We start from the raw sequence: 24,481 nt of genomic DNA on the forward strand, positions 1-24,481 counted from the left end.
CATCTATGTGTGTAGAGTTGTATTCCCTTATCCTATTGGTGCTTGCAGAGTATCCATAGTGATATCTCCTGTTATTCCTAATATTGGCAATCTGGTTTTTTTCTTTGTAAGTCTTGTTAGAATTTATCTTAATAATCTTTTCAAAGAAATAGCTCTTTGCTTAATTTTTTTCTCCTCTAGTTTTTATCAATTTTTTTTTTATTTTTTTATTTTTGCTGTTATCCTTTTCTTTTTGCTTTGGGCTTTTCTCTTTTTCTAGGTTCTTGAAGTACTAGTGTGGATTAGGGATTTGAGATTTTAAAGTGGAATTTGATACTCTTAAGTATTCTCATTCTCTAGTATGCGGTTTCTGTTGATAGTAGTTGATAATGTTAGTTTCACGTATTCCTTAAAAAGCAAGAGTCTTAGTTATGTTGGTTGTTAGCTGTTCTTTTTTTCAACACAATAAATTGCTAACTTGAATATAGGAAATATTCCTCAGATTATTCTAGTTTCAAATGCTAAGAATGTTCTAAGTCCTTGGACCAGATTCTGCTCATCTGGCCTATTTTTGTGTGACCCTCCAGCTAAGAATGATCTTTACATCTTAAAAGGGTTGTAAAGCACACACACCAAAGAATATGTGACAGAAACCTGATTTAGCCAGAACGCTTTACCATGTGGCCCTTTACAGAAAAAGCTTGCCCGCCCCTGCCTTTAGACCATCTAGGCACAGTGATTTTGGTTGCCTGTTTCAGAGCCATCTGGAAAAATTTTAAAGTACAGATTTCCAAGCCCTTCACGTGGCTGCCTTCTCATCTGGAATCCATCATAGTGCACGGCCCTCTCCGTGTTTGAGTAGTTTTGACTTGTGTCCTTTGTCTTTCATCTTTATTCTCCAGTGGCACTTACTTGTCCAGCACCTCCTAGGTGCGGAGTAATCTCCTTGGGGGCCCAGTTGAATGTGGACTTGGCTAATAGTACTCTGGTAAAGCCACAGGAAGGAAAGGCAGAGGGACCTCCTCAGCGACATGTGTATCAAGGACAGTCTAATATAAATGTGATTTTTTTTTTTTGACATCACGCAATTCCCAAAGTCCAAACTGTTTTATCTTTGGAAATGCTATTTCATTGTTGATACACAGCCTGGCATAGATGCTCAGACAGAACCCTTGAAGTATTGTTTTTTTTGAGACAGAGTCTTGCTCTGTTGCCCAGGCTGTAGTGCAGTGGCGTGATCTTGGCTCACTGCAACCCCTGCCTCCTGGGTTCAAGGGATTCCCTTGCCTCAGCCTCCCGAGTAGCTGGTATTACAGGTACCCACTACCACGGCTGGCTAATTTTTATATTTTAGCAGAGACGGAGTTTCACCATGTTTGTCAGGCTGGTCTTGAACTCCTGACCTCAAATGATCCGACCGCCTTGGCCTCCTAAAGTGCTGTGACTACAGGCGTGAGCCACTGCGCCCGGCCTTGAATTATTTTTAAACACAAAAATGGTATGACCTGTAAGGGATTCTGCCCGGTTAAGGTTAGTGAGAAGAAAGCTGGATGTTCATGATAGTGATACAGTGCTCAGAAAGCATATTTCATCCTTCCCATATAATAAAACTGGCAATCCCATGGTTTCGACTTTGGCAAAGAAATCTTGTTTGCCCTTCTGGACGGAGCTAAAGGAACCATTGTCATTTGACCAGGGCCAACCTGTGTCCTCTGTTTCAGCCTGCCCCTCTGTGATGAGGGGGTGAATGTAGGTTGGTGGCTGGGGCCGTCTCCACACGTCACATGCCAATTTTGAACTAAAAGTAGTGGCTGGTCACTTGACCTGGTCCAGATGCATTCCTAAGTCATCTCCTGTTCCCTGACCTCAAACACTGCAAGTCCCCTCTCAAAACCTTCTTTTTGTTACTTCTCTAACTTCTCCTTTCTGTTGGGTTGTAGCATGACCCCCACCCCCTGCTTTTCTGTGGGTTCTGATCTCTTTTCCTAATCCTCTGCCTTGGTTCTTCTCTTCCACAGCTCTGGGCCAGAGTTCCTTCCTCTTCTCAAAAAACATGGTCCTTAAGCTGATGGGGCCCACTGAAGAGCATCGTAGGATACCTTATGTTGTTTGCATGATTCCTTTCAGGAGAGGTCAAGTGGCCTGGTTAATCAGTGTCGCATAGCCACAAACTAATAGATAATATTCCTTGCAGATGAAAGGCAGGCTTTAGTATACTGTCTTTTGTCTGTGCCTTGTTTTCTAAGTCTTGACTAGACTCTCATATGGGTTAAATCAGAAGGGTGAGGATGGGTGAGTTTGAATCACTTGACAACCAGCAAGATGCTGCCCTCCCCAGTCCCAGTGTCTGTGGGAAATGCTCTCCCTTGCAGTGGGAATGACAAGGCAGGGCAGTGAAATAATTAGCAACACATTTAAGTTATGCTATAACTTAGCGCATTGAGTTTTAAGAAACAGTCATTGTGGCTGGTACTCTGTAAACATGCCCATATGGCTTCCCTTAGTGCATGTTTGCATGAAAAGAGCTTGGTGTCATTTCTGTGTTGATGTTGTGTTTTTCTTCTGTAGTTAATTTTTCTTGTCTGGTTGCCCTTCTCTGTGAACATCAGAAACCATTCTATGAAAAAGTCCTGTAAATTTTTCACGCCACTGTCCCTGTTCTGTCACCCAGGCAGGAGTGCAATGGCAAGATCTCAGCTCACTGCAGCCTCTGCCTCCTGGGCTCAAGCAATTCTCCTGCCTCAGCCTCCCAAGTAGCTGGGACTACAGGCACGCACCACTGCACCTGGCTCATTTTTTTTTATTTTTATTTTTATTTTTTTATTTTTTGAGATGGAGTCTTGCTCTTGTCACCCAGACTGGAGTGCTGTGGCGCGATCTCGCCTCACTGCAACCTCCGCCTCCCATGTTCAAGTGATTCTCCTGCCTCAGCCTCCTGAGTAGCTGGGATTACAGGCATGCGCCACCACGCCCGGCTAATTTTTGTGTTTTTAGTAGAGACGGGGTTTCATCATGTTGCTCAAGCTGGTCTCGAACTCCTGACCTTGTGATCTGCCTGCCTTGGCCTCCTAAAGTGCTGGGATTACAGGTGTGAGCCACCGTGCCCGGTGTATTTTTAGCAGAGACGGAGTTTCACCATGTTGCCCAGGCTGGTCTTCAGTGATCCTCCAGCCTCAGCCTCCCAAAATGTTGGGAGTACAGGCGTGAACCACCACGCCTGACCCCTGTCTGTATTTTTGCAGCCATACCTCACGGAGGCCTGAGATTGGCTGTAGGCACTTTAGTGTTAGGAAAGCTGTGTGGGAGCTGGGCACCAGCCACCTCACTGTGCAGTGACAGTGCCTTCACACAGCAGCCACTCAGATACTTGGTAGTCTATGATGGATGGGGACAGGTAGAGAAGACCACTTCTTGCAGCCCCTTTACCTGATGCGTGTTGCATCTGAGCCCGTGCCTGGTGGGCAGCTTGTGGTGGAGGAGGAGGAGAAACCAACTACTTTTTTTTTTTTTTTTTTTTTGCATAAGAATGTATGTATTAGTTTTCTATTGCTGTACAGTAAATTACCACAAATTTAGTCACCTGACACATAATCACAGTTTATGTGGATTAATAATCTGAGAATGGCTCAGTTGGGTCCATTTTTATTTTATTTATTTATTTTGAGACAGAATCTCTTCATGTCACCCAGGCTGGAGTGCAGTGGCACCATCTCGGCTCACTGCAACCTCCACCTCCTGAGTTCAAGCGATTCTCCTGCCTCACCCTCCCAAGTAGCCAGGGCTACAGGCGCCTGCCACCACACCCAGCTAGTTTTTTTGTATTTAGTAGGGACGGGGTTTCACCTTGTTGGGCAGGCTGGTCTCAAACTCCTGACCTCAAACCTTGGCTTCCCAAAGTTCTGGGATTACAGGCGTGAGCCCCTGCGCCCGGCCTTCTTTTTCAAATAATGGCTTTTTTTCCTCTGGGTAGATACCCAGTAATGGGACTGCTGGATGCAATGGTAATTCTACTTTTAGTTCTTTAAGGAATCTCCATGCTGTTTTCCATAGTGGTTGTACTAGTTGATATACCCACCAGCAGTGTAAAAGTGTTCCCTTTCACCACATCCACGCCAACATCTATTATTTCTTTGACTTTTTAATTGTAGTCATTCTTGCAGGAGTAAGGTGGTATCTGATTGTGATTTTAATTTGCATTTTCCTGATAACTAGTGATGTTGAGCATTTTTTCATGTTTGTTGGCTGTTTATCTTTTGAGAATTGTCTATTGCCCATGTCCTTTGCCCACTTTCTGATAGGATTATTTGTTTGTTTGTTTTTTTCTTGCTGATTTATTTGAGTTCCTTGTAGATTCTGGATATTAGCCCTTTGTCAGATGCATAGTTTGTAAATATTTTCTCCCACTCTGTGGGTTATCTGTTTGATGATTATTTCTTTGGCTGTGCAGAAGCTTTTTAGTTTAATTAGGTCCTATTTATTTATTTTTGTTTTTGTTGCATTTGCTTTTGGGTTCTTGGTCATGAATTCTTTGCCTAAGCCAGTGCCTAGAAGAGTTTTTCTGATGTTATCGTTATCTTCTAGAATTGTTATGGTTTCAGATTTTAGATTTAAGTCTTTGATCCACCTTAAGTTGGTTTTTTGTATAAGGTGAGAGATGAGGATCCAGTTTCTTTCTTCTACGTGTGGCTTACCAGTGGAGAAACCAACTTCTGAGACTTCTCCATTGCCTTGGCAACCTTGCAGTAAGTGGGATTCTGAAGGCTCAGCGTGTTAGTTTGGGATTTTTGGGGAACAGCTTTATTGAGATATGATTCATATGCTATATAACTCCTTTATCGAACATGTACAATTCATTGGCTTTCAGAATATTTGCAGAGTTGTGTGACCATCATGACAATCAACTTTAGAACATTTTCATCACCTCAAAAACAAACCCTGTGCCCCTCAGCCATCACCCTTATTCCTCCCCACATTCTTCCCAGCCTCTGGCAACCACCAATCTGCTTTACATCTCTATGAATTTGCCTTTTCTGTTTTGTTTTTTGAGGTAAAGTTTCGCTCTTGTTGCCCAGGCTGGAGTGCAATTGCGCCATCTCGGCTCACCGCAACCTCGGCCTCCTGGGTTCAAGCGATTCTCCTGCCTCAGCCTCCCAAGTAGCTGGGATTACAAGCATGTGCCATCACACGCGGCTAAGGATTTGCCTTTTCTGGACATAACAAATAGAATCACTTATTTCTCTTAGCATAGTGTTTTTAAGGTCCGACCGTGTTGTATGTGGCGTGTATCAGTACTTCGTTCCTTTTATGCCTGAATAGTGCATGGATAACCACAGTTTGCTTCTCCATCTATAACCTGATGGAAGTTTGGGTCGTTTCTACTTTCTGACTATTAACATATCATGCTACTGTGAACATCTGTGTCAGCTTGGGTTGTGTGTCATGAGCTTCATTTCATCATCGTGCAGCTGTTGTAAAAAGGACTAGACATAGGGCTATAAAGCCAAGCTGTTAAGTAAGGCATGCCAAAGGACCACCTGCTTGACCTAGAAATTCATTAAGCTTCTAATATCTGAGAAGTCTAATAGGCAGATCCTTTTTTAAAATTAAGTTAAACTTTTAATTGTAAACTAAAATTCTCTTTTGTGAAATTGAAGTCTTTTTTGCATATCACTTGATTTCTGTAATCTGGACCTGCTGCCTGTCAGTCTTCGTGCTTTTGATGGACCTAGCACATTCTGAGTTCAAAAGATGCTCTCAGACCCTTAGGCAGTGCTCAGCCATGGGCTAGGGTGAAAAGGAGACTTGAGGGATGCCGCGCTGTTTGTCATTCTTTTCAGAGGGGTTATGCCAGTGGTGTTGGTGACTCCTGAACAGATACTTCTTTAACTTGACTCCTGAACAGATACTTCTTTAACTTGGTATAATTTATGTAAATTTTAATGTACCAGTTCTGAGTTTTGACCAATGCATACAGTTGTGTAACCACCACTATTATCAAGATTAGAAACATCTGAACGTGGTTTTAAAGCAGCTACCTGATTTCAAATTGGATTGGAATCCAGTTTCCTTTTCTCTTTTAGGTTTAGGGGTCTATCAAGAAAAATCAGAAAGCTGCTTTATGTGTGAAGGGAAATTGTGCACAACCTGAGTCTGGCTGTTAGGTTATCTGATGTCAGGATCTGGGGTTTAGGGGAAAGGATGCCTGCGTTTGTGCTTCCCCTTGCGGGGGAGTTGCAGACTGGCCCTATTGCCAGCCAGGTCGCATGCCGTCTTCCCGTGGAGAGAGTGCAGATCCCTGAAAGGAGCAGGCAAGAAGGGGCTGGGTATAAGCCAGACCAAAGGTGGGCCCTTGGACTTAGGTGGCAAGTGGTAAACATGGGTGGGGAAGGCGTGAGTGAGTGTCTGTGTGTACATCTGTGTGTGTGTGTGTGTAGGGGCACTGAGAATAAAGTGTGAGTGAGGGCATGGAGCTCTGGAAATCTCGGCAGTTCTATGGTGGCTGGGGCTGCAGTTGCTGGAGCAGTAGGTGGGCTGGAGGTTCGGCTTTGGGTCTTATCACTTGGCATGATGCGATGATGGGGATGACTAAACACCCCTTGGAGCCAGTTCTGGGAGAGACCTAGGAGGGAAAGGGGCTTGATAGTGAGGTATGAAATTTTCAGCCTTCGTAACTAAAAATATGCTTGGCGAGAATAGAAATTCATCTCCCAGTTTCACAAGCCAGGTGCTCCTTGACCATGAGAGAGCTGAAAGGAATGTGAATGTAAATCTTCTGTTCCTTTTTTTTTTCACATGTATAGATCATGTATACAATAAGGTAGATTATCAAACATGTACAGCAGAAGGCTCATTTCAGATCAGAAGTTCTACGTTCAGTGTCACAGGGTGGTAGACATGAAAACATTGTATTTATTTTGCATGTTGCCTATATTTTCTAATTTTAAAAATACACATATTGCTTCTTTCTGTATTAATGAAAGCTTATTTTAAATGACCGTACTAATACAGTTTGTACCGTGATAAAATATACATGACCTTGACCATGAGAGAGCTAAATCTTCTGTTCCAACCGCCTCATTTTGCAGAGGAGAATGTCAAGGCTCTGGCCTGTCGAGTCTGATGGCTCTGCCTGAGGGGAGGGGTGGTGACGACACACAAGACAGCTGGAGTTGTGTAGCCTTCAGAAAGCCCCGTGTGCTCATGGCCTGAGTTTTCTTAGCTAAAGTTTTTGAAGTTGAAAAAACAGCCACAAGCCAAGGTCACAAGTAGAGAGAGGTTTTTTTGTTATTGTTGTTTTTTGTCTTTCTGGATGTGTGAGAATTGCATATTTCCTTAGGGCAGCCTCTAATGGAATTTCGTTTGTTAAGGAGGATGTTAGATTCTCAAAGCTGAAGGAGGAGCAGGAATATAACATGCATGTCTTTTTTTTTTGTGCCAGGTTCGATTTTGATTCGGAGTGACTCCCTGGCCTAGTAAGGTTGGCTAGTACAGCTAATCTACTTTATGCACACGGGGCTGCATACCATATGGATCAGTGATTAAATAGCAGTACAAGACCATGAGGGAAGGAAGGAGCTGATGTTGATTCTGGGTTCTATATAGGAACCCTACAAAGTAGTGTTTCTACCTTATGAGGAAGTTAGGTCCGTAAGTGAAAAGTCCTGGCCAGCGAGTTTGGTTGGGGTAGGCTCTGGTGGGAGCCTTTGGGGAGCCTGTTACGGGGAATGTTAAGTGGCTGGTGATGTAACCATTGATGAGAGTAGGGAACTAACAAGCCTGATTTTGATCCAAGGCTTGTGATTGAAACAGTGCTAGGAGCAGTTGCACAGGAGGCAGGTTCCAGCTAGATAAACAGATTTGGGCTTTGGGCATCTGGAGCTGATGCTTAGGGTCAGAAGAATGAGTTTCTCCATGACGGGCCTATAAATGGTTCCCTGGTAAAAAATGAGGCAGGAGGGTGAAGCTTAGGCCTTGATTCTTTTTTTCCCCTTCCTGTCTTCCCTTCCCTTCCTTTAGTAGTGGTGTATTTAATTTGGACCAGTTTATTCATTTTAAGTTGTTGTTGAACAAACACACAAAGTAGGCAGTGGGCTGGAAATGGGGACATTGCGTTGTTCAGTAGACAAAGGACACGTTTTGCCTTGGGAGAGGTCACTGCGTTTCTGAGCGCTTTGGAAGTCTGACTGATCTACTAGTTACAATATATTGTTCTTGCCTGGCCATTGAAGTGAATTTTCTGAGAACTTCTGCCAAAGAAGAACATTTCATTGGCCTAATATGGATGACTATGTCTCCTTCAAAGTAGTGTGATGAGCTCTTTCAGCATTTGAATCTGTCTTCACATTTTCTTCTGATTTGTGGACACTTAACGACCTTGCTATCCTGTGTTCTCAAGTTTGGGTATATTCTGACCTCAGGCTCGTTTTCACCTGTGTATAGAGCATCTAGTAGTTCTCAAGGGATTGTATTGCTCCTCTCCTGCCCTTGGGGCAGTTGGGGTGTGGGGTCTTTTATTGACAAGCAAGGGCATTCCTGACATTTAGTGGGTATGGCTGGGGTTACCAAAGTCCTGTGAAAGACAGGGCAGCCTTTCTTACCATGTTGTTAACCTTACCCCTGATATCAGGGAACCCTGATAGAGCAAGTCTGATTTGTTTGGTCATTTTACAAGTTCCATACTAGACAGGCATAAAAGTTGAAATTTGGAATAATTACAAAACATTTTCTGGGGCATGTGACAGGTTACCCGTGGCTTCAGTTAGTAAAGAGTTCTAACTTTTTTCAGCCCCTCTGTTGAGCATTTTCTATAACTTTTTGATGAGTTGAGTATAACTGGTATGGAAATGGTAGGGGGTTTCTTTTCCTTTTTTTGTGTTGGGTGATTTAGATTAGTGGTTCTCAACTGTGGCTGGACATTGGAATTTCCCAGGGAGCTTTTGAAAATACTCACCCCTGGGGCCCATCCCCACATTTCTACTTAATTGGCCTAATGTGTGGCATTGGAATTTTTTAAAACTCCTCAGGTGATTATTATTACTTATTTTTTTGAAATAGGGTCTCACTGTTGCCCAGGCTGAAGTGAGGTGGCACAGTCATGGGCCACTGCAGCCTTCACCTCCCAGGCTAAGGTGTTCCTCCCATCTTAGCCTCCTGGGTAGCTGGGACTATAGGGGCGTGCCACTATGTCCGGCTAATTTTTGTATTTTTGGTAGAGACAGATTTTACCATGTTGCCCAGGCTGGTCTCGAACTCCTGGGCTCAAGTGATCCTCCTGCCTTGACCTCCTAAAGTGTTGGGATTACAGGCGTGAAACACCATGCTTGCCCTCCCTGGGTGAATGATAATGCACAGCTAGGATTGTAAACCACTGGTCTAGATGTTTTTGAACCTCTGCAAAGATACAGTAATAAAGGATGATGAATTCAGCCAAATAAAATAATTTTTTATTTGCCATCAGACATTTATTGAGCACCTGGGATCAAGATGACTAAGTGAGCCACCTCATGCTTTTGCTTTGTTTTCACTTAAAAAGCCCTGATTTGGAAAGAGATATTACCGCGGAGTTTTCAGCTCTAGCTCCCCTTCCTGGAGTGTCTTCCCCAAGGACTGGGTGACAGGGGAGGCCCCAAATCAGGAGGAAGGTGAGGATGGAGGGAGATGAATGGTGGGCAAAATGGTGGTGTCCCCATAAGGCCCTGCAGACACCTTCCTGGCAGGGCTAGCATACTCAGATGCCCACAGGACCAGGCGGCCGCACAAATGAATAGGGCTTGTGGGTAAATGAGCTTCCAGAAACACGTTCAGCTTTGGCCTGTTTTTACTGAACTTGGCGGGTAAGCCTATAGTGTGGGAACAAGTAATACTTCAAATCAGATTTCTTGTGTAGTTTTTCCTTCAGTTTGAAACCTGGCCGGAGGACTTTCTTTAGCCCACACGGTGCCTTTCTGTTAATTGTGCCAGTTAGAAAAAGGGGATGGGCACTACACTGGGCTTGGCCAGCAGTCAAAGCCTTTGCATAGATCAGACAAAGACACCCCCTTTCCTTGGCCTAAGGGATGAGGTTCACCCCAGCTCAGCCACCCAGGCCAGGGTCCTCGTTCAGTGCACAGCCTGGTCAATTACACGCAGGGTGGCCTTGTCTAGATTGTTCGTTCACCAGCATGGGGGTTCGGGTTCTGTTTTGTAATGTGCCAACAGAACCATCTTCAGGCCATTACCAGGAGTGATGATGTGTTTTATATGCTTTCAAAACAGAAAACATCTGTTCTAGCCAAGGAGGGATTGCTTAATTTCAGAATGGCTCTTCAGATTCAGGGAAAGTTCTGCCTGGCTCAGTACACTTAAGCCACCTCCACAGTGGGCTGGCCAACCACACTTCAGTGACAAACACAAACTGAACAAGGTTAGTTTATCTTACCAAGTTTGAAATCAGATTTTTTTTTTTTTTTTTTAGTGAAGTAGAATTCAGTCTTAAATGCTACAGTTCTGGGGATATAATTCAGACCTTCGCTTTTAATTTCCTGAAACCAATTTCAGAATAGCAAAGCAAGCTAGATTATTTTCTGCCAAACGACTTTCCCAAAGGCACAGTTTTGCTAGGAACAAATGAGAGCTTAAGGATTCATTGGGCCACCACTGCTCGGTGTTTATAGATGCTTGTGCTGCTGTGGGAGTGTGACGTGGATTCTGCGCTGGTAGTTTCTCCCTGATGTGGGACTTTTTCTTGGAGGCTCTTTCATTTTGGCCATCTGTAGGGCTTGACCACCCTGACATCCAGCCCTACCCAAGTCCTTGCAAGTTTCAGCTGCATCCTCACTTTGACTAGCCGGACCCCTGCATTCTGAGGGGGAGGAAACCATTTCTTTGGGGGTGAACACCTGTTGGTGACTTTTGGAAGGGGTTCCTCTAGTTCTTAGGGCTGTCTGAAGTCCCTTTGCTTTTTCTCTTCTTCCTGTCTCAATTGCTGATACCCCACGGGTCTCAGGGCTGTGGCCCATTTATTTCTACCTATACCTGTTTGGGGATTTAGGGTTACACTCTGTCATCTAGTTTTGTTCCAGATGTTGTCCATGAGTTTTGGCTGGGCTATCAACTGCTCTGCTTGACAATTCTGAATATTAAATTATGTTTTCACTGCCACTTTTAGTATTCTGTTTGCTATTGTTAAAATTGAAAACGAATTTTGGGCAGGTGTATTAGCTTGCTGGGGTTGCTGTAACAAAGTACTACAAATTGGACAGCTTACAATGGCAGAGATGTATTCTCTCACAGTTCTGGAGGCCAGAAGCTCCAGATCAAAACATGACAGGCCCATGCTTCCCCAGAAGGCTCTAGGGGAGAATCCATCCTTGCCTCTTCAGCTTCTGGTGCGCTTCCGGCTGTCCTGGGCTTGGCGTGTGGCTCTTAATCACTCCAATCTCTGCCTCCGTCTTATGTCACCTGCCCCCTTTTCTCCCTGTATCTTCTCTTCTGTCTCTTATAAGGGCACTTATCATTGGGTTTAGGATCTGGGTACCTGGATAATCCAGATGCTTTTATCTCAAGATCCTTAACTTAATTACATCTACAAAGACCATTTTCCAAAGAAAGTCACATCCCCAGGTTCTGGAGATTAAGATGTGGATATATCTTTTTGGTGCCACCATTATACCCACTACAGTGGGAGAGGGTGAAATCTTCTGATTTTTAAATGGCAATTGATTTACACTTTTAAAAAGTCTGTGCAGGGACTGGGTGCGGTGGCCTACGCCTGTAATCCCAGCACTTCAGGAGGCTGAGGCAGGTGGATTGCTTGAGCTCAGGAGTTTGAGACCAGCCTGGGCAATATGGTGAAACCCCATCGCTACCAAAAATGTACAAAAATTAGTTGGACATGGGCCGGGCGTGGCGGATCACAAGGTCAGGAGATCGAGACCATCTTGGCTAACACGGTGAAACCCCATCTCTACTACAAATACAAAAAAAAAAAAAGCCGGGCGTGGTGGCAGGCGCCTGTAGTCCCAGCTACTCAGGAGGCTGAGGCAGGAGAATGGCATGAACCTGGAAGGTGGAGCTTGCAGTGAGCCAAGATCACACCACTGCACTCCAGCCTGGGCTACAGAGCCAGACTCTGTCTCAATAATAATAATAATAAATAAAAAACAAATAAATAAAAATTAGTTGGGCATGGTGGTTCGCACCTGTAGTCCCAGCTACTTGGGAGGCTGAAGCAAGAGGATCACTTAAGCCCAGGAAGCAGAGGTTGCAGTGAGCCGAGATTGCGCCAATGCACTTCAACCTGGGCGACAGAGGGAGATCCTGTCTCAAAAAATAAAGAGTCTGTGCAGGCCAGAATAAGTCATATCTGTCCACTTTGGCCTCTAAACTCCCCGTTTGTAGCCTTCATTCAGTGGCCTTGGGAACACAGTTCTAAGTCACTAGAGATAGACTCTTTATGCATAGTGAAAAAATCCTTAACTTCCCAGTTCTGGTTTCGGCACTACTTAGTTTATGGCAGAAATTCTAATGTAATTTTCTTGGCAAATCACACTGCAATCAGCTGTGACTCTGTTTTTTTCTTTTACCTCTGTTCAGGTCACAGAGATGCTTCGTTTTGATATTTACCAGGCTGTTTTTCCCCTTACAGGAGCCAGCCTTCAGAGGGCTGGTGGGAAAGTAAAGAGTAATTCCTCTTGTCTTATCTTGGTTCTTTGTTTTACATTTATTAGGGAATGCCTGCTTTGTAGATAGAACTAGAGAAGAAAAAAATGCATTTACTCCTTATTCTAAGTATTGTAATGTTGGATGTTCTTGAAGATCCTGGCTTCAAGTGAACCTGTGGAGGTTAATGTACTTTACCTGGGAACACTGATTGCACTTTTGGGAGTAGGACACTGGGCAGGATGGGAGACAGGAGGATTGGCTTCTGTGACCATGGGGGTGGGGTGGGGAGACCGACAAGCCAGCAGGTTGTCCCATATGGAATCGTTGTCCAGTTTCTACCATTTAGAGCTGTGTTACTGAGGATTACTGTTGGATGTTTTTTTCCAGTTATAAAAGCAGCATATCATTTTTGTAAAACATGGAAAAAAAAAAGCTTGTCATTTATATTACTCATCAGCAGTGGACAGGTATCCCCTTTCCAGTACCATATGTCCTCATTAATTTATTTAACCTGAAGTGGAATCTCATTTGTTGTACTTGAATTTATTTGCATTTCTTTAATTTCTGCTTAGGGTGAATATTTTGTTATGCTGTCTCTAGGCTGAATATGTCCACATCCTTGGCACAGCTATTTGTGATCGGCTTTTGTGTTCTTAACCATCGTGTAATCTGGTGGTCTACGTCGCCTTTCCTTGCAGGGTGGAGAATGTTTATCGCTCATGTCATGACAAGGGATAAGTGACACTGACAACTTTGTTCAGGTTTTTTTTTTGTTTGTTTTTTTTTTAAGCTCAGTCCTCAAACTGTGCCTCATTGGCCTTCCTTCTGAACGTTTCTTTCTGACCATCTTGCCTTCTTCCCCTTGTTCTCCAGCTGATGGTGAGACCATTCTAAAAGGCCTCCAGTCCATTTTCCAGGAGCAGGGGATGGCGGAGTCGGTGCACACCTGGCAGGACCATGGCTATTTAGCAACCTACACAAACAAGAACGGCAGGTGAGCAATCTCCAGTGCTGTTCTTCCTATCTGGTCACTTATGAGCAGAGAGGGTGACAGAGTGGAGGATGGGGGTGGCATCTGGCATTTTTTTTTTCTCCTTTGACATCTTTTAGGATGGGACTGGAACTTGGTGCTTCTCAACCCTAGCTGCACATCAGAATCTCCTGGTAGCGTTACTGACCACAGGTTCTTAAGCTCTCATGTATATAGAGATTGACAGGAGGCCAAACATGTTTCCCAGACAAGTTTTTTGTTAAGACTTATGCCCAGAGTGGGCATAAGGGAGGCAGCCCAGGAAAAGTTTTGTGGCTGACTCCCCCAAGGGTAGCTGCAGGTGATGTTTTGAAGGGAGTGACGTGAATAGTTCATGAGGTAGATGAGTGTCATTACAGGTACGCACCCAGGGAGTGGTGTGCAGACTCAGTGAGGCCTCTGCTGATGTATGCACCCTGAAGTGGCTGGTGAGCCCCGCTCTTGGTGGGGACTTTAGCGTAATAGTAAGACGGGCAGGATCGCTCATTGGGTTCATGCAAGCGGTAGGTCAACTCCCTGGAGTAAAAAGTTTATGGTGGAACTCAGCCTCTTAAGTCCCTGGAGTAAGATTTACTAGAGGATGCTGCTTATCTTAGTGTTTTCCAGGTCTCTGGTCAGCAGAGATGATATCAGAGGGGCTGGGGTCCAGATGGATGGGTTGGTTGGGGTGCCCACCACCTGTGGGGACCCACTAGTTTGCAGCAGAGGCCCGTAGAGGACATGCCGGGGCCTTCTCGCTGCGGGATGCTGAGCTGCAGCTGCCCTTGCTCAGCTCGAAGTAGGGTGGGTGCAGGCTGAGGGTGCCTGCTCTAGGATGGCCAGCAGCAGTGCTGCAGGGCCCCAGGGGCAGCCCGCACAGAGCCTCAAGCAGCGCTTTGCCATCTTCCTGGCTCCTAGAGCCTGGTATTTCTGGAAGTAAGTGTATTATTACGGTTGGGGGGAGCCCAGGTCCCTTCTCTACTCTGTTTCTTGAGAGCTTTCACGAAACACTCGTGCCTGGGCATTTCCCCCAGAAATTGAGGTCACAGGGCCTGGACATCTGGATTTCTCCAAAGCCCCAGTGGTTCTGTGTGGCCAGGACCAAGAACCCCTGGTGGCATAAGCAGTTTGAAATGGCAGGCAATGATCCCCTGGGCCCCTACCGTAAGAGTTCTTGAAGCAATAAGTGGATCTGCGGCAGGACCCAGATTCCATTTCCAGGAAGCTCCCCGGGGATGCGGATGCTGCTGGACAGCTGACCACACTTTGAATAGCACTGTTATGACTGATTATCAGCTACTGCAGACCATGGTAAAATGCAGAAGAAAACCTAAACTAAGAAATGACTGATAACAAGAAACCAGTGCCTTGAGCTCTTGGTATTTCCTTAAATCTTGGTTTGTATTATATCTGGACTGGCTTAGTATGTAAAACTACTAATTAAGATTCTTAGTAATTTGCACTATTAATTTAGAAATGTAATAGAGTGCAGTATATACTGCTCAGGTGATGAGTGCACCAAAATCTCACGAATCAGCACTAAAGAATTTACTCATGTAACCAAACACCACCCGTCCCCCAATAACCTATGGAAATAAACATTAAAATAAATAAAAATATGAACTCCAGGATGGGGTATTTTCGATGGCTTTTATTTTGTTACCTTAGTGGGTACCCAGTACTGGAATTACACGTGGCTTCCTTAATGTCCCACTTTCTCTCTCTTTGTTTCTCTATTAAAGGAAAAAGTAGCCACCTGCATGATATTCCAGAGACCTAGAGATGAGGGAAACCTGTACTTTTTGAGCTCACTGCCCCTTCCACTATTCTCTCTATAAGTCTCCATGGCCCACCCCTGTGGCATTAATTGGTGTTCTCTATCCTGATACCTCTCAAAGACATCCTAACCCCTTCTTCCCCAAGCCCAGACTTGTATTTCTAACTGTGTAGCAAACCTCCCTGTGTGTTTAGTAGATACCTCAAATGTATCTAAGATGATGATTTCTTCCTCATATGAACACCACCACCAAACCCTCCTCTCCCCCTGTGTCCTTTTCTTCCCTGCTGTGACCCAGTTGATGGATGGTCTCTTGGAAGCAGAGGCTGTAGCTGTCCTAGAGCCCTCTGGCTCCTGCAGGATTACACTCAGCCTCTCCCTGTACCTGCCGCCTCTCACTGTTTTTACTGTGGTCCATCTTTTGGGGACTACAGCAAATTGGAACTCATCATCCACCGCCTCTGGTGGCAGGCTCCTCAGCCAGCACCAGGTGAAAAGTTGCACTTCTTATCTCCTAAAGACCTTTGCAGCTGGGCCCTGCCTACCTCTCTATGACAGTTATTGAAGTTTCTACCATAGGCACCAATTCCAGTTGTACAGAAGACTTAGAATTCTTCCCAGAAGGGGTTTTTGAGTGACAAGAGCTGTTTGAAAACTGCTTTGAAAAGCAATCAACAAAAATAAAAACCCCAAATGAACTGCTTAGGGCTTTTGTTGTTGTTGTTGTTGTTGTTGTTTTTGAGACCGAATCTTGCTCTGTTGCCCAGGCTGGAGTGCAGTGGCGCAATCTTGGCTTACTGCAACCTCTGCCTCCCGGGTTCAAACAGTTCTCCCACCTCAGCCTTCCAAGTGGCTGGAATTACAGGCACTCACCACCACATCCAGATAATTTTGTGTTTTTGATAGAGACGGGGTTTCACCACGTTGCCCAGGCTGGTCTCGAACTCCTGGCTCAAGCCATCCACCTGCCTCGGCCTCCCAAAGTGTTGGGATTACAGGCATGAGCCACCGCGCCTGGCCAGCTTAGTTTTTAAGAGTTTTCTTCTTGGTCTCCTTCCTCTCTCACTTGGTCAACTGGTACCCACCCCGAGGTGCCTGTCCTGAAACCTCACCTCTCCTACCCATGCATGGGCTTGGGGAAAGGACCTGAGCCACCTTTATTCAGGTTCTCTATTCTCTGCCCCCCGACCCCGGGCACATTTTCCCCCTCTACTTCTGGTTTTATCCCTAGGAGCACCTTAATCCTTGACACTGCCTTCTAGCATTCTCTGTGTTCATGCTAGAACCACCCAAGTGGATAAAAGGGACCTTACTTCTCTATTGTTCCTTCCCCCTCTCCTGTCTGCTGCTGGTGAAGGAGGGAAAGGAAAGATGATCCTCTCATTCTGGTGTAGAAGAGTTTGTGGACTCTGGGCAAGAACATGATTTTTGAGGTCACTTAAGGGCTGAAGGTGAAAAATTAATAGTTTTGTTTTATTTTAAATTTTTTATAGAGACAGGGTCTCACTCTGTCTCCCAGGCTGGAGTGCAGTGGTGCGATCATGGCTCACTTTGGCCTTGACCTCCCGGGCTTAAGGAATCCTCCTGCCTCATCCTCCCAAGTAGCTGGGACTACAGGCATGTGCCACCATGCCTAGCTTATTATTTTTAGTTTTTTTTTTTTTTCCATCCAAGCACACTGTCTGTATTCTCTGAACAGAATTGATCTTCTAATTTAGTATTTTTCAAACATTTCATTACCTATAATTTATAGTAGAAGGTAATCATAACCCTGGAAATACACATCTGTGTAAATGCAAAACAAATACATGCATAGGCCGGGCATGGTGGCTCACGCCTGTAATTCCAGCACTTTGGGAGGCCGAGGCAGGTGGATCACCTGAGGTCAGGAGTTCAAGACCCACCTGGCCAACATGGTGAAACCCCATCTCTACTAAAAATACAAAATTAGCCAGGTGTGGTGGGACACGCCTGTGGTCCCAGCTACTCGGGAGGCTGAGACAGGAGAATTGCTTGAACCCAGGAGGTGGAGGCTGCAGTGAGCCGAGATCATGTCACTGCACTCCAGCCTGGGCAAGACAGAGCGAGACTCCATCTTAGAAAAAAAAAAAAAAAAATGCATATAACTGAAACAAAAGTTTCATCAAATACATCTTAGTGCATGTGATACACTCGAATATGTTTATTTCATTAAAAAAGAAAAAGGGCTGGTCAGAAAATTTTGTGTAAAGGTTGCTGTCACATTTTTAAAAATCTTTAAAAATGTAAACCATTCTTACTTATCCTGCAGGCTTTACAAAAACATACTGTGGGATGGATTAGGTTTGCAGGCAGTTGGGCTGGATTTTCCAGAGTGCCTACTAAATTAATTTACCTACCAGCAGCCTGCAGTTAGGAAAAAATGGCTCTGGTTTTTTCTAGTAACTAAGGCAGTAGTTACTAGACCTGACAAAATTACCTAGAGAACCTTTTTAAAAACTACATTCACAGAACTGCTACTGAATCACTTTCTGGGCTTAAGAACCAGTTTTGAAACCCTTAACATTTGGTAATGCCCTCTAAACCTTCCACAAATGATTGGTAGTTTCTCCCCGCAAGACGCAGCCCTAGTAAGAAAGCAAAAAGGTTAACTGTATACTTCTAGGGAAATAAAGAGCAGTGGTCTTTTAATTGGGTGACATCTCTCTCTCTCTCTTTTTTTTTTAATGCCCTGATATAATTCTTAAGCTTAAAATTATATTTTCCTTTGTAGCTTTGCCAATTTGAGAATTTACCCACATGGATTGGTGTTGCTGGACCTTCAGAGTTATGATGGTGATGCACAAGGCAAAGAAGAGATCGACAGTGTCGGTTTTTCACTTTCATTTACTTAGTGTTTAAGGATCATAGTATCTGCTTAGCTTAGTGTTAAAATAATGTTCTCTTCATTGCTTACTTTCCAGTTAATTTTAAACTCCCTCCACATAAGTGATTTTAGAATAGAAGTAGTTGTTTAGTTGTTTTTAGGAACCTGGGTGTCAGCGGTCCCTTTTAACTGCCTTACTATGAGTAATCTTATTTTCTACTGGAGAGAATAGAAAACCTTTAACCAGGATTTCATAGCTGCAGTACCCTTTAGCCTTCCTCTTCCATGTTATTTTGTTGCTAACTTACGCTAAGGTTAGGTCAGCAACATGAAGGGATAGTTGGTATGGGAGAGTGGAATTGGGCCAGGCGTCTACAGGCTGCTAGAGGGTAGGAGGAGGGACAGGTCAGTCTTGCACAGCTCTGTCAACACGGCCCCAGTCGTTGGGTCTGTAATTTACTTCTTCCATGCAGCTTATTCTACAAGCCCATTGATTTTTCTTTTAATTGTAGATTTTGAACAAAGTAGAAGAAAGAATGAAAGAATTGAGTCAGGACAGTACTGGGCGGGTGAAACGGTAAGTCCACTCTTGAATGTCCTTTTATATTTAATCGATTGAAACAATCATAGTTGGCTGGGCGTGGTAGCTCACACCTGTAATCCCAGCAATTTAGGAGGCCGAGGCGGGCGGATCACTTGAAGTCAGGAGTTTGAGACCAGCCTGGCCAACATGGCGAAACACCATCTCTACTAAAAATACAAAAATTAGCTGGGCGTGGTGGTGCATGCCTGTAATTCCAGCTACTTGAAAGGCTGACGCATGCGAATGGCCTGAACTGAGGAGGCAGAGGTTGCAGTGAGCCGAGATTGCACCACTGCACTCCGGCCTGGGTGACACAATGAGACTGTCTCAAAAAATAAATAAATAAAATAAAAAGTCAGAATGGCGGTGTGGTCCCCAGTAGTGTCTGCTTAAGATATGGAAAAGATCAAACTCAGCACCTCCTTCTGGCAACATGGTGAACTGAACTGCTGAGCCCCTCACACCAAAACAAGACAGTGTATGAACATTCATGTGCATGGATGCACACACAGAAATGCTAGGTAAAATGAAACTAAGGCAGAAAGGGGATATGGACCAACTCCAAGGAGTTGGAACTGCCTAAAATGGAGACCCAGGTAGAGCTGCCACCTCATCAAAGGGAGCTAGAAAACTCCTGACTTCAGTTTGAGACCAGCCTGACCAACATGGGTGAAACCCTGTCTACTAAAAATAGAAAAAGTAGCCAGGCGTGGTGGTACGTGCTTGTAATCTCAGCTTCTCAGGAGGCTGAGGCAGGAGAATCGCTTGAACCCGGGAAGCGGAGGTTGCAGTGAGCTGAGATTGCACCACTGCACTCCATCCTGGGCAACAGAATGAAACTCGCCTCAAAACAAAACAAAACAAAAACCTGACTTCAACCCTTCCAGGAAAGAGAAAGGTCACTTTTTCTCCTTTAGGCTCTAGGCCCCAGAGTAAAGTTAAGCAATTTTAAGAGACTTCCGACAGGGTGGGGTGATAAAAAAATTTGCTTCAAGGCTTTCAAAGAAGAAAACTTTCCAAGATACTAAGAATTGATAGGCCACCAACTTTAAGCTGCCATAGGCAGGTTATTTTCAAGTGATCATGAGGAAAATGAAGCTCTCCCTATCCAGTGGGATGGGCACTAGCCCCACATGGCTATTTAAAGTTAATTAAAATACACAGTTCAGTTCCTTAGCCACAATAGCTAGTGGTTAGTGCCTGCCATGTGGGACAGTACAACTACGGAACATTTTCATCATCCAAATTTCTATCGGACACTGCCGAAGTGTTTGCCAGTGGTGTCAGATTTTAAAAGAATGCAATTTGGACATCGTGGGAAGGAACTAGTGTCTGGTACATCATGGGAATTAAGAAGTGCTTTGGATACACAGCATGTAAATGCAGGACAATTTACTCTTGCCCTGCCTTGGTGGATCCTCATCAGGCCTTAAGGCATAGAAGGCCTGTCCCTTGCTCATAAAATTAACCTCATAGTTGCAGACACCAACACAGAGGGACTTCCTCATTGCTGAGCAACGGAAATACAGGTTTCTCCAGTTCATGGCACTTTCCAGAAGAAGGAATCCTTACTGGCAAGTGTTAGGATGTTTAAGTACTTAATTACTCACCATGCTAAGTTTGATCAGCCCACAAGAAAGCTCCAGAGCAGATGTAAGATAACTAGGTAATTGTTTAACCTCCTGTAGTTAAAGAGGAAAGCAGGAAACTGAAAGTGAAAAGAAGATGCCACAGTAAAGAACTGTCTATTTTTTTGAGATCTGTTAGAGCACTCAGGCTCTTTTGGAGCAGCCAAGCTCAGTTTAGGGTCCCCAGCCATGTCTCTCACCCTTCACCTTCCTTTAAAAACACATCCACACCCATATACCCATACCACTTTTTGGACATTTCATCTTTTCCTGTTTGCAGGGTTTTCCTTATCTGCACCCATTTGCAATGAACAGATTCCCCACTGTCAGAAAGGGTCTTAACTTGATGATAATGAATTGGTCCACATCAAAATGTGGTCTGATTTTTATCAGTTGCCTCTAGGAGTGAGTAAACAGAATACATTTATGGGCTTCAGCATTCATGAGAAGTCTGGTTCTTTTTTTTTTTTTGGTATAGGAGTTTCCTAAGAGTGGAGTTAAGCTTTAGATCTTCAAAATACCTTGCTTATGCTTGTCACAGTTTTTATTATCTTTTCATGAAATAAGGTTGACGAGAGCTAGAAATTGGGAATACCTTGTTGTAAACCCTTTGTTACTGGCCTCAAAAGGACAAGGATTGCTGTCCTTTTTTTTTTTTTTTTAATCTGGAGAATAAAGATCAGAGGTTAAATGTTAGAGATTAAATCATTAACAAATAACCCAGTAACATTATCTGGAATTATTCCCCTTTGATAAGTTAAGTCTGAATTTTTGACTAAGAAGCTATAGGATGTACTTGAATTTTTGTTTTCTACTTTCAAGTGAAAAGGAACAAGAAAACAAGGTCACATAAATTAACTTTGATTTAAAAGGTTCTTGCAATTTACACAGTATACCTAAGGCCTGGGCTATAATCTACCTGAATTGGTATAGTCCAGTTTCATTTTTCAGCAGTGAAGGTTGAAACGAGTTTGGTAGGGTGCTCTATAGTACCTCCTGGTAGCCTGTTATAGGGCTACCAGCGAGATGCCCTTTAATGCTAGGTTGAGCACTTCATCAGGGTAATGGCATTTACATCCTGTTAGGATCCTTCTTTCTTTGCCAGTCTTTAAAAAAACCATAGTGTTACAATGTAGGAAAGAGCTCTTCACCTTAGCCAAGGCACTATTGACACAATTGAGAACAGGCACTGTTTATTTTCAGTGGGTTTGTCTGTAGTGCAGTAATTGCCAATAGGTGGCTGTCTGTCAAGGAGAGGGTAGTCTCCCTCCCCTGGAAGTGAGTGACTTTGTCTTTCATCCAGTGCCATGGGTGGCTCACTCTCACCTCACTCCCCACCATCAGCCAGGGGTGGAAGAGACTTCCTCCAAGTCCTGTTCACCTGCTCTCTAGCAGTTGTCCTGATTGGTGCTTCACATTTTACAGTTTACAAGAAAAACCCTCTAGAATTCCTCACATTCTGAAAGCTGAATTTGTTCACATGGAAGGTGAAGAAGTGGTTAAATCAAGAGTTGTCAGGATGACATGAATTTATGGGAGTTTGCCTTTTCAATCTCGGTGTTCTTTATAGATGTTAGTATTCCCTCATAGAAAGCCTCGTTAACTTGTAACAGGTTGAGACTGTACTCTTGGAAGCTGGTGAGCAGGGAAGGGAAAGAGACTCATAAGAGTAAGTCAGGCCGCATATCCCAGCATTTTACATGTCTACAGCTGTACATCGTGGCGTTTTAATGTTGAACACTACTGTGTTTGAGAACACATGACTCACACAGTTGTGTTATGTATGCAGTGAGCTCTCCTTTTCTTTGTGTTTGGGTTAGACTTGCCAAGCCCCTTTTCCAGGTCTTTTTTTTCCTGTCATTTAGTGTCCTCTGCTGGTGCCTTCTAGTACATTCATCCTGTGAAAAATACCGGGTATTTACAAAAGAATGAATGAAAAAATCATCATTTTGCAGCCTCTCTAGTAGTAACTGGTTCAGGCCAGAATCTTCTGCATGCTAAAACCACTGGTAAAGGTTTGTTGGGGGGTGAGGACTTTTACCTAGTTTCAGAGGACCACCCCACAGCCTGCTTAGTAATTTCAGAGGGTGAAAAGGTACCTTTGCAAATGCAGAGATCCCATGAATACCACTTTAACCAAGTGATCACAGACTTAGCATCACCAATAATAGGACAGATACACATCTTGTGTTCCCGATGTGATCCCTGTGTAATATATGTCAACCTGATTCTAACCATGAAGAGTGAGAGATTATCAGGTAAACCCACGAGTCATTTTTCAGCAGAATAGCTGGTCTGTACTTGGAGATATCAGTGTCATGAAACATACCAGTAAAAAAAAAATTCTACGTTACATGAGGATAAAAAAGAAAAAAAAATAGGGAAATGCAGTGTATGAGCCTTTATTCAAGAGCAGAACATCTATAAAGGACATAACTGGCATATAACTGGGGACACTTGAAGATGGACTCTGTACTAGATAACCATATCATACCCATGTGAACTGGTGTAAATGTGGTAATGTCAATGTAGTTATGTAGATAGTCTTAAGAGACACATGCTGCTGGAGCATTTGAAATATGAAGTGTGCAGTGGCCATCTTCTCCTCCAGCTTTTTGTTAGAGAAAATCTAAAGCATGACAGGATTTTTTAAAAAGTGAACTGTGTACAAGAGTTGTCAACATTTGGTGGTGGCCGTGATTATATAAAACTAAAAGCCCAAGCTTTGGATTCGTTTTGTGCTTGTCAAAAGTCAGCAGTCATGTGGCTTTCTTTTGCACACTCTTCATCCCAGGTCCACTTGTAAGATAGTGTTCTAGTAAGCTACATTTCTGTTTTTCTCTTTTTCCAGATTACCACCCATAGTGCGAGGAGGAGCCATCGACAGATATTGGCCCACCGCCGATGGGCGCCTGGTTGAATATGACATAGATGAAGTGGTATATGACGAAGATTCACCTTATCAAAATATAAAAATTCTACACTCGAAGCAGTTTGGAAATATTCTCATCCTTAGTGGGGATGTTAGTAAGTATTCCATCCCTGCCCCGATCGCGTAACAAAGTGGTGATGTGTTGAATGATGGTGTTTTCCTGACAGTTACTGCTGTTGTGGATTTGTTTGAGTTTGTTTTTGACACTGCTGGTTTTTGAGATGCACATTTATGTCATATTAACCTGTGGATTGTCTGGGCTTTCACATAAACTTTGTCTTGACGTTGCTTCCTTAGTGATGAGTATTTGGATTGTATTTCAAAAGAAAATGCATTTGCATATTAAAAAAAAACCTTTTTGTTACAGAACAATTCAAACCTAAGTAGACAAACTAGTGTGATGAACCCACATGTACTTACCATCGAGTGTGAACAATTACCAACTCCTAGCCAGTCTTATTTTACCTAAACCCCAGTCCACTTTGTCCCTCTCATATTATTTTGAAGCAGCTCACAGACATCATATTATTTCATTTGTAAAGATGTAATTGCTTTTAGTTATTCGGTATATTGACACATTTTTAAGGCTGGATTTTCTTCCCACTGACTAATGTCCATTTGTATTAGGTGTCAGATGATCAGGGTTGATGAAAAAGTCCTCAATGGAAAAAAAGCTTGCAAATTGTTCACAGTTTTAAAAAATTGAAAATGAAAAATTTACATTTTGGTCTAGATCCCAGCTCTTCAGTGTGGTGGGGCCAGGTGGTTTGTGTGTTAAGGTAGACTCACCATTTGGATCTGTTTCTCCTCCCTAGATTTGGCAGAGAGTGATTTGGCATATACCCGGGCCATAATGGGCAGTGGCAAAGAAGATTACACTGGCAAAGATGTACTCATTCTGGGAGGTGGAGATGGAGGCATATTGTGTGAAATAGTCAAACTAAAACCAAAGATGGTCACTATGGTAGAGATATCCTTTGTTGTATAAGAGAACAAGTTCAGTGGGCTTCTTTTGTTTCCTTCCTTCCTTTAGTGTCTCACAACTCAAATTAATGTTACCACAGACTAGAGGCAAATGTGTTACCT

General features: G+C 43.7%; 1 protein-coding gene across 2 annotated transcripts in view; it reads left to right on the forward strand.

Moving 5' to 3' along the window:
• The window catches only part of SMS (spermine synthase), a 54,244-nt gene that overhangs the window by 13,116 nt on the left and 16,647 nt on the right, over positions 1 to 24,481 (forward strand). For both annotated transcript variants that reach the window (XM_054471800.2, XM_063660429.1), the window contains exons 2-6: positions 13,495 to 13,615; positions 18,160 to 18,253; positions 18,765 to 18,829; positions 23,315 to 23,490; positions 24,211 to 24,365. In XM_054471800.2, the coding sequence (XP_054327775.1) occupies positions 13,495 to 13,615; positions 18,160 to 18,253; positions 18,765 to 18,829; positions 23,315 to 23,490; positions 24,211 to 24,365 (611 nt within the window). The remainder of the gene's footprint in view (positions 1 to 13,494; positions 13,616 to 18,159; positions 18,254 to 18,764; positions 18,830 to 23,314; positions 23,491 to 24,210; positions 24,366 to 24,481) is intronic.

This window comes from Pongo pygmaeus, chromosome X, assembly GCF_028885625.2.
Source record: "Pongo pygmaeus isolate AG05252 chromosome X, NHGRI_mPonPyg2-v2.0_pri, whole genome shotgun sequence".
NCBI lineage: Eukaryota > Metazoa > Chordata > Mammalia > Primates > Hominidae > Pongo > Pongo pygmaeus.